General features: G+C 39.9%; 1 protein-coding gene across 1 annotated transcript in view; it reads right to left on the bottom strand.

Moving 5' to 3' along the window:
* The window catches only part of FAT4 (FAT atypical cadherin 4), a 129,298-nt gene that overhangs the window by 19,148 nt on the left and 89,726 nt on the right, over positions 1-20,424 (bottom strand). The window contains exons 7-10 of the mRNA XM_027659006.1: positions 17,656-17,836; positions 14,107-14,357; positions 6,799-11,148; positions 1,319-1,423 (exon numbers count right to left, since the gene is read on the bottom strand). Coding sequence (XP_027514807.1) covers positions 1,319-1,423; positions 6,799-11,148; positions 14,107-14,357; positions 17,656-17,836 — 4,887 coding nt within the window. The remainder of the gene's footprint in view (positions 1-1,318; positions 1,424-6,798; positions 11,149-14,106; positions 14,358-17,655; positions 17,837-20,424) is intronic.

The raw sequence follows: 20,424 nt of genomic DNA, 5'->3' as shown, positions 1-20,424 counted from the left end.
AGCCAGTTTGACAGCTATGTCAGACATGTTAATTACAATCAGGCATTTATTAATCCAGTTAGGGAAATGAATTTGCAAATTGAGTTTTTCTTTCTCTAGCTGTTATCTGAACTGTTTCTCACTGGATGGTTCATTTTTTAGACTTCCGATAAAAGCATATGTGTGATTTAAACATTATGCCTTCTCATGTTTTTATTGATGTAAAGATTTTGGTGCATTCTACATCTTTCTTTTCAGATCTCTGTCACATAATTTCCCTTGATTTTTTTTTTACTGCAGCAACAATAAGAAAAAAATCCTGATTTAATTTATGAATATTAGCTACATTTACAATGAACTCAGGAAATTAATAAACCCTGAGGAAGTGTAAAATAAAGGAAATAAAAGAGAATAAAGAAGTTATTCCACATGTTAATAGAAAAACTTATCCAGCATTAGCTACAAATGCATATTGAGAACGATATGTTTTTGAGAGAGTTTTCAACAACCTTAAAACACTGTAAAAGATTTCTCAGGTTTCTCTGTTTTTTTATTAATCTGTTGCATTTACTTTCATACTTTTCCATATGAGCAATGAAAATTCTGGATTAATCTGCATTCAGAATCAATCTTGCTGCAGTTGTATCACGATACCTTAAAATATCTGTGTTGCCTTATGTTTTAGTTGGGTTCATTCCACAAACCAAATCTGGGATAATTAAATTCTAAAAATTATTAAACTATTTTGGCACTACTACATGCTTCTCCAATGGAAAATACTGACATTATATACAGCAGTCTTACTCTTCAGCTCTCCTAAAAATGTCTGTTATTCATCAGGAGAGCTTTGTTATCATCATACCTCCTCCTTCAGACTGAACTTTGGGATATCCTTGGTGGGAAGGTCCTTTAGCACCGATCAAACTGTGGCTGAGCTAAGTTCCTCCTTTAGGAAGTCACTGGTCTTGATTTAAAGATTTGAAGCACCCATTTTGCTTTTGGTCAGTTATCTGTCTCTATCTATCTATCTATTTCTCTCTCTCTCTCTCCTTTCTTATTTTTAGGCACTGAGTAGTTTGGCTGGATCTTGTTCTGTTTTTGTGTCAGAGGGAAAGAAGCCATTACTAGCAATGACAAAATAAATACTTGTAGCGATCACATCACTTTCTAATTTCCTTTTAAAGACAACTGAGTTAATCAAACCTATACATGCAGTTTTTCCAAACCTTGAATCATTTCCAAACCAGAAATAATTTATGTGGGTAAAAATAAATAGCAATTTGATAAATATGAATAGGGTAAGGGGAGATGAAGAGGAGAGAAGGAGGAAGGTACTCACCAAATGGGCAGTGACAGTAATACCCCTCCAACCCACTTTGGCAGGACCCACCATTGAAACAGGGGTTGCACTCACAGTAGTTGACAGTGGAGTCACACGTTTTCCCTGTGATTAGGGAATAAAAGCAATTTCCAGGTCAGAGTATTCAGGGCAATAGGGAAGTCAGGCTGGTATGTAGGTCACGAGGTTATGAACCAATCCTGAACATATGGCTAGGAGAGAAGGTGCCAAAGACTGGCTGTGGGATGGAGAGAGGAAACACAGACAGGATGCTGGGCTGCTCCCAGCCCTGGCACAGGCATAATATATGGGCTGGAGATATTTACTTTACTTTTCAAGTGTCTCATTGTAATTATATCATATAGGTGGATTGTTTTTCTAACTGAATTCAATTTTATTTTTTTTTTTTTATCAACTGGTGTCCATAAAAGAGAGATCACAAAATTAAAGGCAATGTTGAACTAAAAAATTGTAAAAATGTATCTTTTCTTCTCCCTGTTGAGTGTAAGGTACTCATTAGTGCAAAGGAGATACAGAGAGCCCTTGCTGGATACTCTACAGGGCATGCTGAATACAGGCTGCTATTGTACATTACATGATTTTTCTTATTTTCCCCCATCAATTAAAACCTCCTTCCTGACTTGGAGGAGCAACAGTCCTCTGGAGCTAAAACAAGCTCTCCTGGACACAGTCTTTTCCTAAGCAGACATTGTCACATGTGGTAAATATTATTCCCCAGAGAATAAACTGAAATCACATAATTCATTTCAGCAAGGAAGGGAACCAAGAGAAAAAGTGAAGATTTTAACAGATGCCGAATACAGACACAGGGATTCTTTCTACAAAAATAAAATCTTCTTTGTATGGAAACATTAACTACAAAATTATTGCTCTTCATTTCTAAGGTTTTCATTGCTCGGCTTTGATCAGTTTAGCAGCACTTCCACTACATCTCACTCTTGGAACCCATCTCCCTTCTGCCAGCAGTGCCTGTGCTCAGCAAAAACTTCAAAATATCATCATGTTTGTCCCTCCTGTTTAACTGCAAAAACTGGCAAAACCAGCTAAACTCTTTCAGACCTGTCCTTGAACTTCCTCTCAGCCAGGACATACACACAAAGCAAGGGCTACGACTGCCTTAACACTTCTTATTGCATTGATAATGAATTATTTTATTTCTTACATTATATATATATGTTTAAGTTAAAAGTACAAGATGAGCTTGCATAGAGGGTGTCCATCCTTATATGTCACATACGTCTTATAATTTTACATCTCACATGACAGGAACGCACAATATGCAGTCCTCAAGCATTGCTGGTCCCTGAAACTGTAGAAAATCAGGACTGTGCTATATACACTCTGCTACCTTTTTCAGAATTTCACAACTTGAGCCACCTAATAAGGAAAACTTCTTTTTTTACCCTTCCTCTACTTTTCTGCTTAACCTACAGTTTGCAAGCAGTTCTTCCGTGTGAGCAGCAGCTCTCCATGTGTGACTGCAAGTGGGATGGAAATGGAGCACTGGAGGATTCCTGTGGTTAATACGTAACTTGTAGATTCACCATAAATCCAGGAAACTTTTCCAGTGTCTGAATCTAATTATGCTTTGGGGGTATTTATTTATATTTTATTCTCTAATGGGCATGACTGAAGGATGAGCTAACTTTTTATGTTAGATTTTGCTGTTTTCTTTTGTTTTAAAATTATGGTCCACAGTACAGCTCTTTTACTTACTGAGGAGAACACACTGCAGGAGTTAGGAAGACGTGTTTAAAATAGCTCAGTGATGTTGCTTAATTTTCACAAAAATCAAGTGTAGCTCATAAGGCTTACTCGATTTTTGCAGTTCAATCTAACCAAGTACTCTTCTTTTTCTCAGCTAACATTAAAGCTGACACATTTGCTGAGTCAGCAAGAGAACATGGATGTTTATTTTAGTTGCACATATTTTAACCAGTGAATAAGAGCATCTTCATCATGTTTAACTATTGTTTAAAGAATTCATGAAACCAATAAAAGTGAGTTTAGAATAACAGAATTATAAAACCATAGAATGGTTTGGGTTGGAAGGGACCTTAAAGATCATCCAGTTCCTGACTCCTGCCATGGGCAGGGACATCTTCCAGCAGACCAGGTTGCTCAGAGCTCCATCCAACCTGGCCTTGAACACTTCCAGGGATGGGGCCATCTACAGCTTCTCTGGGTAACTTGTGCCAGTGTCTCACTATCCCCATTGTAATAAAATTCCTTCTTTTATATAGTCTAAATCTGCCCTCTTTTAGTTTAAAACCATTAACCCTTGTCCTATTGCTACAGGCCCTGTTTGCATTTATTCCAACTGTTTTGATGCAGGAGAAGATGAATACTCTGATTTTATTTGGACAGCATAAAGAATTAGGCTAATCATATTAGTTTGATTAGTGTTTCAGTGTATCCAATCAAGCAAGGTGAAGGAAACATCTCAGTCCATGTTTTGGGAACCAGGGAGATCCCAAACCAGGGCCACTCCACAGCCCTCCAGTTCAGATGAAAATTGCAGTTAGTTGAGTTTATAGATTGCTTCTCAGCTGAAATGCTGAAAGATTCAGGATATTCACTTCTGTGTCAAAAAGATCTTTTTCTGAAGACCTTGAAAATTAGGAGAATGCTGGATAATTGATAACAGACAGCATTCAACCTTTATCATCCATCACCTCCAGCTGATGATATCATATGCGGGGTTTATGCAAAAATCTAATTTCCTCAGATTTTTTTTTTTAATTTAAAAATGCACCAGGAACAGATACCAGTTGAATGCTCTTGGGTTAAATTTCAGCTGATTTGAGAATTTTAGTTTTTGTGGTTTTCTCTGTCCATATTTTAAAGTGGTTGTTCTAATATTCTAATCTTGCATTTGAAACAACTTCACAAACCTACATTCTTCATCTTAATGAATCTTGGAAAACAGGAAATGAAGGGTTCAAAGGAAGGGCAGACAACTACTGTAAATCACAAAGCATATTCCCTCCAGAAAGTGATTATTTTAAAAACAAAACCTGATCATCATTAAGAGATGTAATTATAACAGATTGCTTAAACCCTAATGATGTTGCTCTGAGGTAATCAGTCTTTATAATCCTATCCAGTGAAAAGAATGACATTACCTTTGCAGTATGATGAAGTCAAATGCAGCTGACAAAACATAATAAATCAAGGAAAAGTAAGATTCTCAGTTTTCAGGTACACCATTATAAAGGTCTACAGCTCATGTACTCTAATTTACAGTGAACAGAAAGTCTGTGTCAGAAAATACTAATTTCTACTTGTATATAGTACCATGTAAATATTATTTTTTTTTACCAACCATGAAAATTCAATTATGTGACTGTGTTTTCATTCCAAGAGAAGCAGCAAAGCTATGTATATGGTGAAGTGAATTAGAAATCTCTTTTTTAATTTGTTGTTGTTGAGGCACTCAATGTTTATAATAATGAAGAAACAGTTTCAGGCTTTATTTTTACATTCACTGTGGCTATCTTTAATCATATATGAATCAGGATTAAGAGCCCAAGCAGCCATGTTCTCATTCTGTTGGCAGGATAATAATGACATAATAGCCCCTATGTCAAGCATTCTCAAACAATGTGTATTCTGACATTTGTTTGCAGAAGCTTTTGAATATTAAATTTGCAGAATTTCAAATATGTATTTGCAGAACATAAATGTCTAAACATACTGCATGCTAATTGTGATCTTTTCTAATAAGCTCAGTTGATACTAAACTCCAAAGATATTTTGGTTTTTAATTACACTGGTGTCATTTCTTTTCTGTCTTGATCAATTAATCTCAGGACACTTTAATAAATCTTGATTCTGCAATATCCAACCGATTAAAAAAGATCTGACTCCCAAATAGAAACGTCTGCCCCAGTGGTAGTCTATTTTAAGGTTATCTTTGTTGACAAGGAGTTTAAGAAAGCTCCTATCAGATGCCACATTTAATTCATGGTGTGAAAGAAATCCAGCACTTCAAACTCTAAGAGTCTCTCATCACATTTTCTTGGTAAAAATATTCATCTTTTGTTTGAGCTTGTCACACGTAGATCTTGATTTTTTGCTGACATAAGGGTTGAACATTAAGATATGAGCTTTAATACCAGAAGAAATCAGCTGGATGTTTCATTAATGTTTTAAATTATAGTCTAGAGGTATATACTGTAGTATGTTGCTGGAGATAATGAAGTGTTTGGCTTCATTGCAACAGCAAACATATGCCCATGTAATCTCCAGTGCTAATGACCTACAGTGTTAGAGGGCATAGGTGCCCCTAGAATTTTTTTGCCAAGCTCCTGGCAAAGTAATTTGATGCACTAATACAACATGAAATAAAACTCTGGATTGGTAACTTTATCAGAACTGCTTGTTAATTAACAGCAATTGCTCCTGACCTGAGGCTCAGGAGTACAATTTGTGAGGTTCATCCGAAAGATCATCAATGTCCTTGATATTGCACTATGTACCCACTGCTGAAGCTGTGATTTAAATTAAGTATTTAAAGATTTATTTTGAAATCAATTAACTTTCTTTTCCACATTATATCCTGTACTGATCTGGTTTAAGGAAAAAAAACCCAAAGGGACAATGGATACTCTGATCACTCCATGGGCTACAGGTGAGTTTTGATGGCATTGATGGGAAGCCCCAACACCCACACCATAATGAACCCAGCTGTGTTGCCCTGGGGCATCTGCAATACAGAAATATTCCTTTGAAAAAGCATAAGTAATCTTCTCTGGTTAGATTTTTTTTCTGACTTCTACAAAAAGTGGCCATAAACACTGGTTAAGATTGTTCAGACTTTCCTTAAATATCATACTCATGGCAGAAGCAAAGACCAGCCTGTTTTTACAATGCTGCTGTGTTTGAGTTTATTAAATATTAGAGAAAAAATACTTGGAAGAGGTAGAAATGCCACAGACATTTCTGTGCTTAGCGAAAAAAAAAATGACAAAGGAACAAATACGGAACATACGGGTTGATCATTTTGCCTGAATTCTGGTTTATCCTATATCCTTCATCTGTTTTCTGTCATGTATGACTGCAAGCAATTTTGGGAAGAGGCTGTTTTCTTGCTTACAACACTTCTATCAGACTTGAAATTCTAACACAATATGCATAACAATAACATGAACAGAAAAATCATACTTAAGCATTGGAAATGGTTTCTACACATTTAATAAATTTAAACAGCTCTTGTAAAATCCTTTCTGTTCCAGTGCATATCAGGTAAGTGTGATTTGCCTGAGGATAGAGCTGAAATAAAATAATACTGTGAGCACCTGGTCTTCTGAGTTTTCATAGCCATTAATATGTCATTTTGCATGACCTCTTCATCTACTGGGGATGCTCATATTCAGAAAAACTTGTGCTAAAAAGGTGCATTTCCACCCTCTTTCCATTCCTTCTGGCTTGTAAGGTATAGAGAAGTAAAAGCGTACCTGTATATCCGGTTTTACAAACACAGTTGAAGCTTCCTGGGAAGTTCTGGCAGGCGGCACCATTTTTGCATGGGTTGGAAAGGCACTCGTTAATGTCCCTCTCACAAGCCATGCCAGTGAACCCCTCCGGGCAGCTGCATGAGAAGCCTCCCACCAAGTTGTGGCAAGTCCCATCGTTGTGGCAGGGGGAAGGGAGGCACTCATTGATGTCGGTCTCACACAGACTCCCATCGTACCCCGGCATGCACCGGCACACAAAGGGCCGGAGGGGCTCGTTGGCCACAATGATGACGGGGATGCTCTCGTGGGTCTTCAGAGCTGGGCCCACTGCCAGCCTCCTCAGGCAGCTCCCTCCATTCTGGCAGGGGCTCTGCAGGCACCAGTCGTGGTCCACAGCCTCAACCCGCACCCCGCTCTGGCGGAAGAGGACATCCTTGATGCTCTCAAAGAAAGTGGCCACGCCACTGGGATTCACGTACTGGTTGTTGCCGCGCTTGATGGCCGCCATCAGGAAGGTGTGGTTGCTCTCCTCGTAGAGCCCATAGAGCTGGATGGCAGTGCCCAGCCCCGTCAGCTGGGAGCTGGCAATGCGCAGGAAGTGGAGGTAGTGGTTTGTCAGGAAGTCCCGCACGCTGTGGGCACTCAGGCGAAGGAGGATGCTGTTCTCAATGGTGGTGTTGCTGAAACCCGTGAAGAAGATCCGGACGCTGCTGGTGACAGCACCATGTAACCCATCATTGCTGAGGACAGCCAGGTCAAATGTGCCATCTGTGGACCTCGCCTGCGAGTGCAGCTCACAGGTACCCCCAGGAATGCTGAAGAGGCTGGTGACTCCCGAAGTGAGGGAGCACTGGAAGCTGTCCAGCACATCTGGATCCTGTGGCTTTACGTTGCCCAAAATTCCGCCTGGGAAGAGGTTGCCGTAATAGTGAACAAAGATTTCTACTGTTCTGGGCTGAGACGGGTTGTCGTTTTGGTCTACTACCTTGATATGCACAGTTCCCGTGGAAGACATCTGAGGGACACCAGAGTCTCTCGTAATCACTGACAGGTAGAAATCGCTGATTTGCTCCCTGTCAATCTCCCTTGTTGTTGTCAGAACGCCAGCAGTGCTGAGGCTGAAGTAGCTGGTTGCAGGACCAGTGCTGAGCAAGTAATACGTAAAAGGACCTTGGTTGGGAGGGAGATCAGGGTCTGATGACTGAAGCGTCATCACAAGAGTTCCTGCACGGTTATTCTCCATGACTTCTCCTTGGCTGGCGGACAAGGTAGGGCCGTTGTCATTGATATCTTCCAAAGTTACCAACAATGAGGCACTTCCTGTAGCAGATGGTGTTCCCGAATCAATGGCCAGCACAGACAGGTTGTAGACAGGCAGCGTTTCTCGATCCAGCTCTGCGGTGACTGTCACTTGTCCTGTCTGTGGGTTGATGGAAAAGGCGCTGTTGTCATTGCCAGAGCCAATGAAATAGGAAAACCTGCTCCAGCTAGGGACAGAATCTGAATCAAAGGCACTAACAAACGTGACATGGGTGCCTGGAGGAACACCCTCGCTGATTTGTATATTGTAGGTCCCTAAGGTAAAAACAGGAGGATCATTGGCATCCAGTATAGTGATATTAACGGTTACTTCATCTATGTCTGCACCACGAATGCTCCCCAAATTTTTTGCAAGGACTTTCAAAGAGATTCGTTCTTCTTTTTCTCTGTCAAGAGGTCCTGACACATAGATCTGGCCACTCTTCTTATCTATCTGGAAGCCCTTCTTTCTGCTGTTGCCAAAGATAAGGTAGTGGACTTCTCCATCAGTTCCCATATCACGATCACTTGCAAAAACTTCACCTATGACAGTACCTTTGGAGGCTGCCTCTGAAACCTCGAAATAATAAAGCTTGGATACAAAACGGGGCACATATTCATTTGTCCCTTCTAACTGGATGTTGACACTAGCAAAACTGCACCTCTCTTCATCTGGAACATTGAAAGCCTTTACTGTTAAATGGTAACTTTGCTTTGTTTCATAATCTAAAAATCCCTGGGTGGTGATTGTTCCCGTATTGGGGTCAATGACAAAGAGGTCACTGTCTGAGGACTGAATAGCATATGCAATCACAGCGTTAGGTCCAGAGTCAGCATCAGTGGCGTTTAAACAAATAACAGTTGTCCCACTGGGGGCATTTTCTAACACATTGGGAAAGTAGTCCTCAGGGCTGAATGCTGGAGAATTATCATTCACATCAATGACATTAACAGTGACACTGCAGTAGCCTGTTCTGGACACCCATCCTCCATCCATGGCAGTAACAACCAGCTCATGCTTTTGGCATAACTCAAAATCAAGTGGTTTTGCTAGTGTCAGTGTACCGGTAGTTGTATTGATAGCAAAGATTCCAGCTTCATTTCCAGAGGAAATATTATATCTAACTAATCCATTCATAGCAGCATCTCTGTCTCGTGCTGAAACTGTCCTGATCACTGTTCCAACAGAGTGACTCTCTGGGACAGTAACACTCATATGGCTCTGGGAAAACTCAGGTGTATGGTAATTTTCTTCTGTTACTACTATTTCAACAGATACCTCAGATGAGAGTGGAGGATTACCTTTGTCCTTGGCTTTCACTTTAAACAGGAAGTTTTTGTTCAAATCAGCCATTAGTGAAGAAGACACAGAAATCCATCCTGTACTCCTGTCCAGCCTGAATTTATTAGTTTTGCCCTCCTCAGAGATAAAGTACTCCACCTCAGAATTCAAGCCAAAGTCCTTGTCATCCATGGCAGTAACTTTGATTAAGTTTGTGCCAACCCTCACATTCTTAGTAACAGGAGTGAAATATTTTTGAGCAAGGAACAGCGGTGCGTTGTCATTGCTGTCCACTACGTTAATGGTGACAGTTGTCTCACTCATTAATGGGGGACTGCCTCGGTCTGAAGATGTAACGATGAAGCTGTGCCTATTGATGTTGATGTTGCTTGAACGGCTGGAGTTTTGGTACCTTAAGTACTGCTTGTTGAAAATTTCCCCCGTGGTTGCATTAATGCGGAAAAACTCAGACTGGGATTTTATGAAGTAGAACACTCGGCCGTTTGACCCTTCATCTGGATCGGTGGCTGAAACCTGGGTGACCTTCAACCCAATCCCAGGAAGTTCGGGGCACTCCAGGTAATAGGATGGCTTTGTAAATCGTGGGGCATTGTCATTGACATCCATGACAAATATGGTGACATCCGTGCTCACCGTCCACCCAGAGTCATGTGCAGAGACCCTGATCCTGTAGCGGTCAGTGTCCTCCCTGTTCAGTGGTCTGCTGATGGTGATGTCCCCAGTGCTAGGATTTATGGTAAATGGGAGACTCGTATCCCTTATGGAGTACCTGCTGATGGCATTCACCCCAATGTCTTCATCTGATGTTGTGACCCGGGTTACTGTAAAACCCAGAGGTGCATTTTCAGGGACAGAAGCAGTGAATATCTGGGAAAACCTTGGAGCATTGTCATTTTCATCTAAAATATTAATGATAACTTTGACGGTCGTGCTCTGGAGCGGAGTGCCTTTATCTGAAGCTTTTATGGTTAGTATGTATTGAGACAGCTTCTCCCTGTCCAAGGGTCTGACACTCCTGATCTCACCAGTGGCTCGATTGATACTGAAGCTATTTTCAGTATTGCCCTCAATTATTTCATAATTAAGCTGTCCATTTAGACCACTGTCCCTGTCCACAGCAGCCACTGTCAGTATCTTCCGTGGGGACAGGTTCTCCACTATTTCTGCAATGAAGGGATCTTGCTCAAACTCTGGCGCGTTATCATTGACGTCTATCACCGTTACTTCCAATTTTTTGTAAGAGGAAAAGGGAGGAAAGCCCATATCTCTGGCCTCAATCCACATCACGTATTTCTGGATGGCTTCAAAATCCAAAGCCCGCCTGACAGAAAGCTGTCCTGTCACCTGGTCGACCAGGAAAGTGCTGCCCAGGTTACCACTGGCGATGTAGTAAGACAAGGAACCTCCTCTGGCTGAAGATCCAGAGACAGTGGTGACAACTGTACCGACTGCTTGGTTTTCAGGGAACGTGAAAGTCTCCTGATCTGCCTGAACACGAGGGAATTCAGCTTTGTTCACGAACCTCACAGTGACAGTGGTAGAGTCTGTCTTGGGGTACCGGCCACCATCCCTCACGTGAACAGAAATGGTGACTTCGGACTCTCCCTCCAGTGGGTTTGCAGCCAGAATTGCCCCCCTCACTGGATCAATGTGGAATTTCTCTGAGTTTTTCCCAACAAGGGAATAATGGAGCTCGGCATTGGATCCGGCATCTGCATCAGTGACAGTCACAGCAAACACAAATGAGCCTGAAATGGAGAACAAAGCTAGGTCAGTCCTTTAATGAATGCACCAATTGCGGGAAATGTGATGCCAGATTTTCCCTGGAAGCATATCCTAAAGCAGCATGCTCTTCCTTACAATGCTCCAAAAATGAACTTCCTTTTTCACAAGATGGTAAGTTCAACAAGGGGTAGGTGATTTTTTGAGTCTGAAAGACATGCAAACAGTCAAAAAATGTGGGTTCGAAAAACAGGACTCTGCATTCAGACAGATGGATGTACTGATCTCAGTGACTGCACTCGAAAATGGACCTGCAACCTTTTGGAAGCCTATCATCCTACTACTTCTAGAACACTGACACTAAGAAAGCTATAAACCTAGTAAGATTTAATGCTACTTTGATTTTTTTGTATTATTCGTATTTTATTTATCCAAGCAAAAACTGGAATTCAAGGACTCCACCAAAACTGGAATTCAAGGACTATTAAGGTTACGTGAGTGAGCAGGCAGCACATTTATCCTACACACCCGCCTTCCCTTGTAGTCCCTTCTCTTCCTATTCCCCAGGTGTTCCTTTCTCCCCACTAGCCTCTTACTTCTAAGGGTATTCCAAGGACAGCAAGTAACAGCACTGCACTTTTAAAAGCATGCTGGCCCTCTGAGAAAGGGGCAAAATAGAAATACAAAACTATTGCACACTGTTACGGCAACATGAATACATTCAGACATTTCAGGTCTTCTGAATTTATGTTTCACAATGAGCTTGACTATATTTGCACCATTTGCATTAACCTCTCCATTTGTCCATCTGCAAGGAGAATCCAGGGTGTCCTTTCTCACTGGACTTCACAGATCTAATGCACAGCACGCCTTTCAAATTTGACACTGTCCAACCAATTGGCACAACACTCTGTTGATGCTTTACTGGTACTAAAATTTAGAAATTACCCACTCCTGATAAAAATCATGTTATTTTCAACCTCTTAAGGCAAAATCATTTACAGGCAGGAATGACTTTGACAGCACCCCTTTAAACCACACTTCATGTCACTATTTGTCATGTGCAGTGATTTGCACTCCAGGGGCAGGAATATTTAGACAAGAACAGCATTCAAACCCATGTGAGAAATGGGACAGGAAGAAGATTTGTCGCTTCAGTTATGCAAATTATATTATTAATTATTATTACTAGTTTCCCTTTTTAAACTCGATTAAAAAAATAACAAGGAAATGAAGATTTTTCTTTCAAAATTTACACAAGATATTCTGTGATTGGAATAAAAGCAAAAGTCTTGGTCAAGTTATGAGGGTTTCCTCTTTTTTTTTCTGGAAAAGGTATTTCAGATACTACATTCAACTGCACTAAAGATGTTGTTTGGGCTTTAGTGGATGCTATGCCTGCTAGCAACATCATTATCAACAGCCTCTCAAAATAATGTGAAAAGATATTAATATTTTCTTTTAAAAGAATAAAAAAGTGCATGTATCCCTAGATTTCTGCTAAGTTAATAATAGAGTAAACACAGTTTAGGCTTTCTATATGTTTCTAGTTATGAGAGATTTCATACAAAAAGTATCCAAAAAGATATGGCCAGAAAACATCACTTCAACCTATGTGTACTCCTCACTACAAGTATTTGAAGAAACACCCCAAAAAGAACCAGACAAAGGCACTGTGCCCTATTCAGAATACACAAAGATTCACCAATGCAATAATAAAATAATTTCATAATGTTGTTCTGGAAACAGGAAAGAATTGTAAACAAATTCATTCTTCCATAAAAAGGAGAAGTATTTGCAATTGTTTTAAATTTAGAGAGAAAACCAAGACATGGAAATAAGCCTTTTTTTTTTTCTTTTAAAGGCAAATTTGTTTTGTGAACCATTTGTCTTGGAATCCTCTTTGCAGGCATCACATATCCATGTATGTGTAAGCACGTGAAAACACAGTATTGCCAACTTCCACGGTCAACCTCTCCAACTGCAATTGGGTGAATTTGGGGCAATAAAGTGATAAGATTATAAAATCCTTTTACTGTTTTGAGATAGTAGAGGTCCTGGTAATTAGTTCATTTTAAACCTTGGAAAAATTTCTCAAAATAGGAGAATCTTTCACTAAATTCTCTCCATCTTCCTGCAAATATACATATTCTCCTTTCTTTCCTCTTGAAATGCCGATTCAGCAAATAGAAAATATTAGTATTTTTGACTTACTCATTGGTAATGTATTTATTTATTAGGCTTTTTTAAATATAAACTAAATAAGAAATTAACTGTTGTTTTGAGTGAAGTCAGGTTAATTTGCATGTAGGCTTCATAAAAGGAAGGTTTCTGCATGGCTTCACTTTTATTTTATTTTATACCTCACCGCCTGGCTCAAGCAAAAGCAACATAGTTAACATCTGTGATACAGACACGGCCTTTTTAGAAGAAATTGTCAAAATCCTCTTTAAAAATTTCTGAGGGCAGAAAAAGAACATCAACACCCAGAAGAGACTTTCTGAAATAAAAAGAGGTCATAGTCTTCCTAACCCTGGTAAAATAATTTAATCACTTGTTAGAGTGGGTGTTCATTTACACTATATCTACTTTACATAACTATAGGAACAAAACTGAATTTAGACGGCAGGAACACACTAAAAAAAGATTGCTAAACTGTAGGTGATATATTGAGCCTTGATATTCCTCTTTTCCCATGCAAGATGAAGATAATACCAGGAAAACAGTTGCAGAGGAACATCTCAGAAACATACCCTGTGGCACAACTTCGCATTTCATTAACATATTGCCCAGAGAAGTTGTGAATGCCCCACCTCTGGAAGTGTTCAAGGCCAGGTTGGATGGGGCAACCTGGTCTCGTGGAAGGTGTCCCTGCCCATGGCAGGGCAGTTGGAATGAGATGATCTTCAAGGTCCCTGCCAACCCAAACCATTCTATATTTACGCAATCTGAAGTATCCCAAGCAGTGCCACTCATCAGGTTACCTGAGGTGGTAGGTGATGGGATGTGGGTGACGTAGGGATGGTGTTGAAATTTGGGTGGGTTGTCGTTCACATCAGCAACAGAGAGGAGCACACTGGTGGAACTGGAGAGAGCCCTGGGGAAGCCCCCATCGCTTGCCACCACCACCAAAGTGTAGTTCTCCCTTGTCTCTCGATCGAGGAGGGCACTGGTGATGATTTGTCCTGTAGATGGGTTGATTGTGAATTGTGAATTGCCACCAGAAAGCCTATAGCTGTTTGAAAGGAAAAACAAGGAAGAAAAATTTGATTATTATTTCAAAGTAACCATTTGCTATATTCTTCAGACCACCACGCTGATGGGCATCAATAGACAGCCAGATTTGCTTCTGACTGCGTATCTGTCTTCACTTTTTCACTCTTCCATATTTCAAGGCCTGTCAGAAATGACATTTCTGGGGATTTCCAAGCATAGTGCTTAACACAGATTTCTAATACATAAGTAGCTGACTGAGTCCTTTGATATTTGGAGATATCATCAGACGTATTCTCAAAACTGCCTGCTGGAGTACTGATTTCCCTGAGCTAACGCAGTAAGTGTTACTCCAAACAACTGACACACCTGCAGCATGTAACTAGAAAAAATACTATTTTCTGAAACGAAAGTATGACAGTTTTACAAAATAAAATGAGGATTTAAAATTCATATTGTTTCCTGATACTGAGCCAAGTTTTGCTGTTCAATATTTCAATGTTAATTCATAGTAATACATTGCAAATTACTAACAGAGCTACATTAATAGAGACTAACTGGGATAAGAATTCAACCCTTGGCTGGTGTATATGTATGTGCCCACATCTCTGAGTGCGTGCAACAGTGTGATTTGACAAGAACTGACTGTGTGCTTACTGCAGGGCTATCTCTGGCTTCCTAGCACATGAGTTTGTTCCTTCTCTTGGAATGCTTATCCAGTTTTTGTTCATACAGAATGAATCTCAAAGATATGGTGGAGCACTGGGCTGTATTTTTAAAGGTAATTGATTAATATTACATTTTTTATTAATTCAGATAACAGATTTTTGACAAAACAATGGAAACAAAAACTAGCTGAAATGAACAATTCTCACATTCCACATCGTAACCCAATACAGCTGTGGTTTGCATTGCTCCTTCAGAGAAGCACAGTAGCAACTTTTTTGAGGTATATGATTCTATGAAAGATTCAGAAGAAAGTGGCTTTAATGAAAGAGATTAATATTCCTATCTTCACCTCTTTAAAATCAGCACAGGTTATGACAGCAATAACAGAGCCCAGAAGCTGTACCAAGAGGATTGAGAGCCAGTCTGTGTAATAAGCTGTGGCAACTTCTCAGGTTCAGTCATTAATCTCTGCACAATGCCACGAGCATACTTTAATTGCCTAATTATGATATAATATGATGGCCATATGTAATTATTCTCCAGCCATAGCAATGTGCATCTAAAATGGAAAGAATGTGCACAAAGCCTAAAGCACCACTTAAATCTCCCTAAATAGCAGCAGCACAGGCACACTTCATCTGTGATTTGCAATGATTTAACCCTGCATGAGGTGTTGCAGAAGACAGAGACTTTCTCTTCTGTATTTCCACAAATATATAATGGCTCAAACTTCAGCATGGGAAAGATACTATGATAATCTTTAAAAAAACCCGAAGAAATAATAAAGACACTAAATTTTTCGTAAGATATTCTGAATTATATCTGAGTATAACTGTATGCAAACCAACTGGACACTGTGTGTCTCAATAAAACTAGAAAAAAAAATCCAAACTCTACCCAAAAAAACCCAACTCAAACCAAAAACTGCCTGCAACTCTAATGGTGACAACTGGTATAAAAGGAATTTGATCTAAGCACCTAAAATCTGGCCTTTTGACTATTTGTCTATGCTGACTCCTCTTATCTACACTATCTTTAACAAGACAGCTCAAGTGTGCATTGCCATTTACAACCCCATCACCCTCCTTTCATGACTCCACAGGTTATCAGCAGAAATAAGAGGAAAAGAGTCAGTATATATGGACAGGTAAAAGTTTTGCACATTAATCACTTCTTGCAAAACTCAGCACATTTTTTGACTTTACATAAAAATATTAGCTAAGGATTGTACACTCTTGGAAACCAAAGGTTTCATTTTGAAACAGAGTCTAAAAAGACTAAAAGGAATTCTAAATGCTCAACACCTCTGCCAAGATGACCTTATGTTCTGGTTCTTCTGGCTCTCACCAGTTTTGTAATACCAGTCATATTTTAAGATCTACTTTAAATGCTGAATCTGGACAAATTCTGTCCAAGAAAAACAAAGTCTATTCCTGAGTCTAAAGAGTGTAAAACAAAACCTGAAAACAATTTTTTAATAGCTTTTTATGAAGGGAAAAAGTATTTTTATCAACTAATTCTGTGATGAGGTACTGAGTGAATGACAAAGACTAATGGCAGAGATATTAAAGAAATTCAAGCACAGTAAAGAAATCTGAGAGCACTCTGATAATTTCTGATTACGGGACACAATCATTACAATCATTCATTCTTTGCACGGAATTCTTTTTTCTAAAGGAGCTGCCAGAAATAGTTTCTTAGACTAAGATGGAATAAAATTAAAAGCTTCATTGTTTCGCAATTTAAAAAATGGTAATTCTGGATGATTTTCAAATATCTAAAGATGCCTAAACATCAAGTTTCTATTTTTGGCTTGTAACTAGTTGGAAAGAAAATATTAGAGTATTTTATAGACATTGCTTTGCCATAACATAGTTCTGTTTTATTTTACTTCCTTTCTTTAGGGAAAAAGTGACAACCACAGTGGCATTCTTATGCTCTTTGAAGAATGAACTCAGGCGAACTAACAAAAAAGTAAATACAGAATCTGCTTTTATATCCTGTTTTGTAAGTTTGGAATCAGCAACGCTTGCAGCCACAACAGTTAAATGTGATAAGGTTACCTACGTGTCCTTCTGATTAATAACTAATACAAATCTGCTTTGCATTCCATTTTGCAATATATCAGTCCTCAGTGGAAAAATCTTAGGCTTGTCACTGCCACTCAGCATCTTCATTACTGTTGTCTGCGACACTGGGAATGGCCAGTGTTCAGCCCAGCACCCAGCTAAGTTCCATCAACTGAGCTCTGCAAAAGAGCTGGAATTTAGAGCAAAAATGCCAAATTCTAGCTCTTTACTTTTTTTCTGAATGTCATATGCCTCACTGTGTGCAATTTTCATGTTAAACTGAAGACATTAATTGACCAAAAATTTGCTCAAGGAGCCTGTTGGTTTTTAGTGAAAATTGCTCACTACATGAAAAGGTGTGAATGCAGCAGCAAGGCAGGTAGTGGGTGCAGGTGCAAGTTAAGCTTGTTTGCTTTTCACTTAGTAAAAAATTAAAATAACCCTGCAACTCTACTTGTGCTTAATATAATTCTAAAAGCCGAAACAATAAAAAGACAGATTTGCCAAAATAATTTAGTTACACATATACATCCGTTCTATTGCATCTTACAGCTTTAAGGTATGTTGGTGTTAGACACCTACCTAATAACAGCATTTGTAGAAGCATCAGCATCCGAGGAGTTTACGAGCAAAATATCTGTCCCTGTAGGAGCATCCTCCAGAACAGTGGCAGAGTACATGTTAAAGGAGAATGTGGGGACATTGTCATTGACATCATCCACTGTGACAGCAATGGTTCCAGTGCCAGTGAGGGCAGGAGATCCTGCGGGAAATGGGGATAAAAGTGCTAGAGGTTACAAATACCAGCATGCTAATCGAAGGTCTGCCAGCCCTGATTTAGAGCTGAGTACTCGAGCATGTCACAGTTCACAGAGCAAGAATGCCAGTTCACCATAGAGGACAGGGTCAGGTTTGTTTCAAAGTCATCTTGACATAAAGTACAAGTTGTGAAAGATGAAAAAAAAGTTGTTATTCTTCTTGCTCCATCTAATTCCAGAAATATTTTGTAATACAAGCTCAGTGGAAAAAGATGGTCTTGGAACTGTTCAGCAGCCTTCCTGTAACAATTAGGACCAGTTTGAAGATGTGGTTGACTTTCCTATTTCTCTGCGAGAAGACCTTCAAAGGTGGTACACTGACAGATGTGAAGATTCCAGCCCTCAATTTATTTATCCACAGAACAAATAGAGTGGAAACTGTGGCAAAACACAGATTTCCGCATGGTTTTTCCACTGCTGGTTGCACCCCTGACCCGGGGAGACCTTTTTGGAGTGGGTGAGAGGGTTGCACAGTCTCCAGCCCTGTTCAGACTCATTTTCTCCATAGAAGCAACCATCTATAGCAGCAAATAATGCTCGCTCTGATGGGATACTGGCTTACAGGAAATTGGACTGAACTTATTTAACCTACGGCTTTCATCCTCCTCGTTATTCTAAACTTAACTCTGATGAGCAGCAATGAGCAAGAAAGAGCATGTTTATTCATGTGCAATCTCTCTGTATTTATTCTCTTAAGCTTTTCCTTTGTCAAATCCAAAAAAAGACAATGAAGAGTTTTACAAGTTCATGTTAGTTTTGTCAGTCCATTACATTTCTTTTCAGCCAAGAGTCAGAAAGACATCTTTTGCTAACCAAATTCTTCACTGAGGGTCCCTGAAAAAAAGGGATTATTCCTTTCTTTGAATACATAGGAAGGAGAAGGAAAAAGTGATAGCAGACAATAAATGCATGAGTTATGGCCCCTTTTACTCAAAGACAGATGATGACCATGCATGTTTTACCCAAAATTGCATCTCTTTCCCCTTCAATCTCAAAACAGATACAATTTAACATTTGCTGGACTGGGAAAAAAGAGACAATAATGAAATGCTTTGGGCCAGATAGTGGTCGAGTCCTTGCTGTGAGGCAAACATATTACATGGAGCTGTCATTTGACGGAACACAGGCAGCCCTGTGTGACTGCCCTCGTCCTTCCAACCCAGCAGATGATTGGGTCACTGCTAACCAAGGTTATTGCTGGACTCAACCTTCAGGCTGGGAAGGAGGCAGGCTCTGCTCTTGGGTCTCATCTGCTCCTGGCAAGGGCTCCAAACACAAAACTCTTATATAAAAGAAGAAATAACAACCCATTTTCCCACATGTTAACCCTTGCAGGTTGAAGAAGCACCACACTGCATTGCTGGGAAGAAGCTGTGAGCAGCTTCTGCACGGGACGGAGGCTTTTCACCACAAAATGCTTCACAGCAACTTGGTTTAATGGGCTGAATGACAGAGCTTCCAACTGAAAGGTGTTATAAATATCACCAGGCTGAATTTGAAGCATGCTGATCAGACAAGAAAGATCACGATGCCGAGGAAAGAGCGCGAAAGCCAAGAAGTGTAGGTTTCACATCATGGCCGCACACAATAGAGGTCTTTCTCTGCTCGAGTCTGAGGTAATTCATTCTGCCAATTAATACACTTTCAGCCAGGAGGGTTACATTAAGGCAATAAGTCTGACTCATTTTTTAGCCTTTTTTTTTTTTATCTCCCCATTTTGTCATTTAGCCAAACACATATAGATACAAAATCCTGCAGAAGTGTTCCTGATTGCTGAAATATTGCCTGTGAAGTGTTTATTATTACTGCACTCAACGAAAGAGAGTCCTCGGCGGTGTTTGCTGCGTGTGTCATCAAGTTCTGGCCTTCCAAACACATTTTACTGACATTCATCTCGCAGCTAATGAAATGAAAGGTTGAAAGCTGTGAAGTTTCACAGGTGATTAAACAATTTATACATAATTCAGAAATTAATCTTGGGTAAGTCACATTCAAAGAGCATCAGTAATGCAATTCAGTCTGGAAAAGAAAGCTAGCTGACAGCTAAAACCTGAAACTCCTTCTTTTAAATGTATTTGCTATCACAAAGCCAATGCTGGAAAATTCACGCTATCAATTTAGTCACAAAAATGAATGGAAGTGGCAGCAACTCCATAGGTAACCCAAGGCTGGAGTGATGGGACTGGCTTCAGCACAGCTGTGCAGGCTGACCCAGAGCTTGAGCTTGGTGCTGCACTAGCAACACTCACAGGACTGATGGAAAGAGGAGAATGGGAAGAACATGTTCACATCTGCTGGCAAAGTACTGTGTGGACAGACATCAACAGCAAAATGGTGCAATGGGTTTGTTCTTCCTTCTGCATGGCTATTGAATCTTTGGTCACTTAATGGAAACAGCCAAAAGGGATGCCAGATGTAATAGCTCCTTGAGGGCTATAGATATTATCCTGCTCAGGATCACACTGACGTCAGCAGCTTTTGACCCAGTCATTTGACTCCCACCAGCCCTGGTTCTCTTTCCTCTTCAAGGAGT

The sequence above is a fragment of the Corapipo altera genome, unplaced genomic scaffold (assembly GCF_003945725.1).
Source record: "Corapipo altera isolate COAL_440 unplaced genomic scaffold, ASM394572v1 255, whole genome shotgun sequence".
In the NCBI taxonomy this organism is placed as follows: domain Eukaryota; kingdom Metazoa; phylum Chordata; class Aves; order Passeriformes; family Pipridae; genus Corapipo; species Corapipo altera.
The sequence above is the reverse complement of the archived record's forward strand: the minus strand, read 5'-3'. Positions and strand labels throughout refer to the sequence as shown.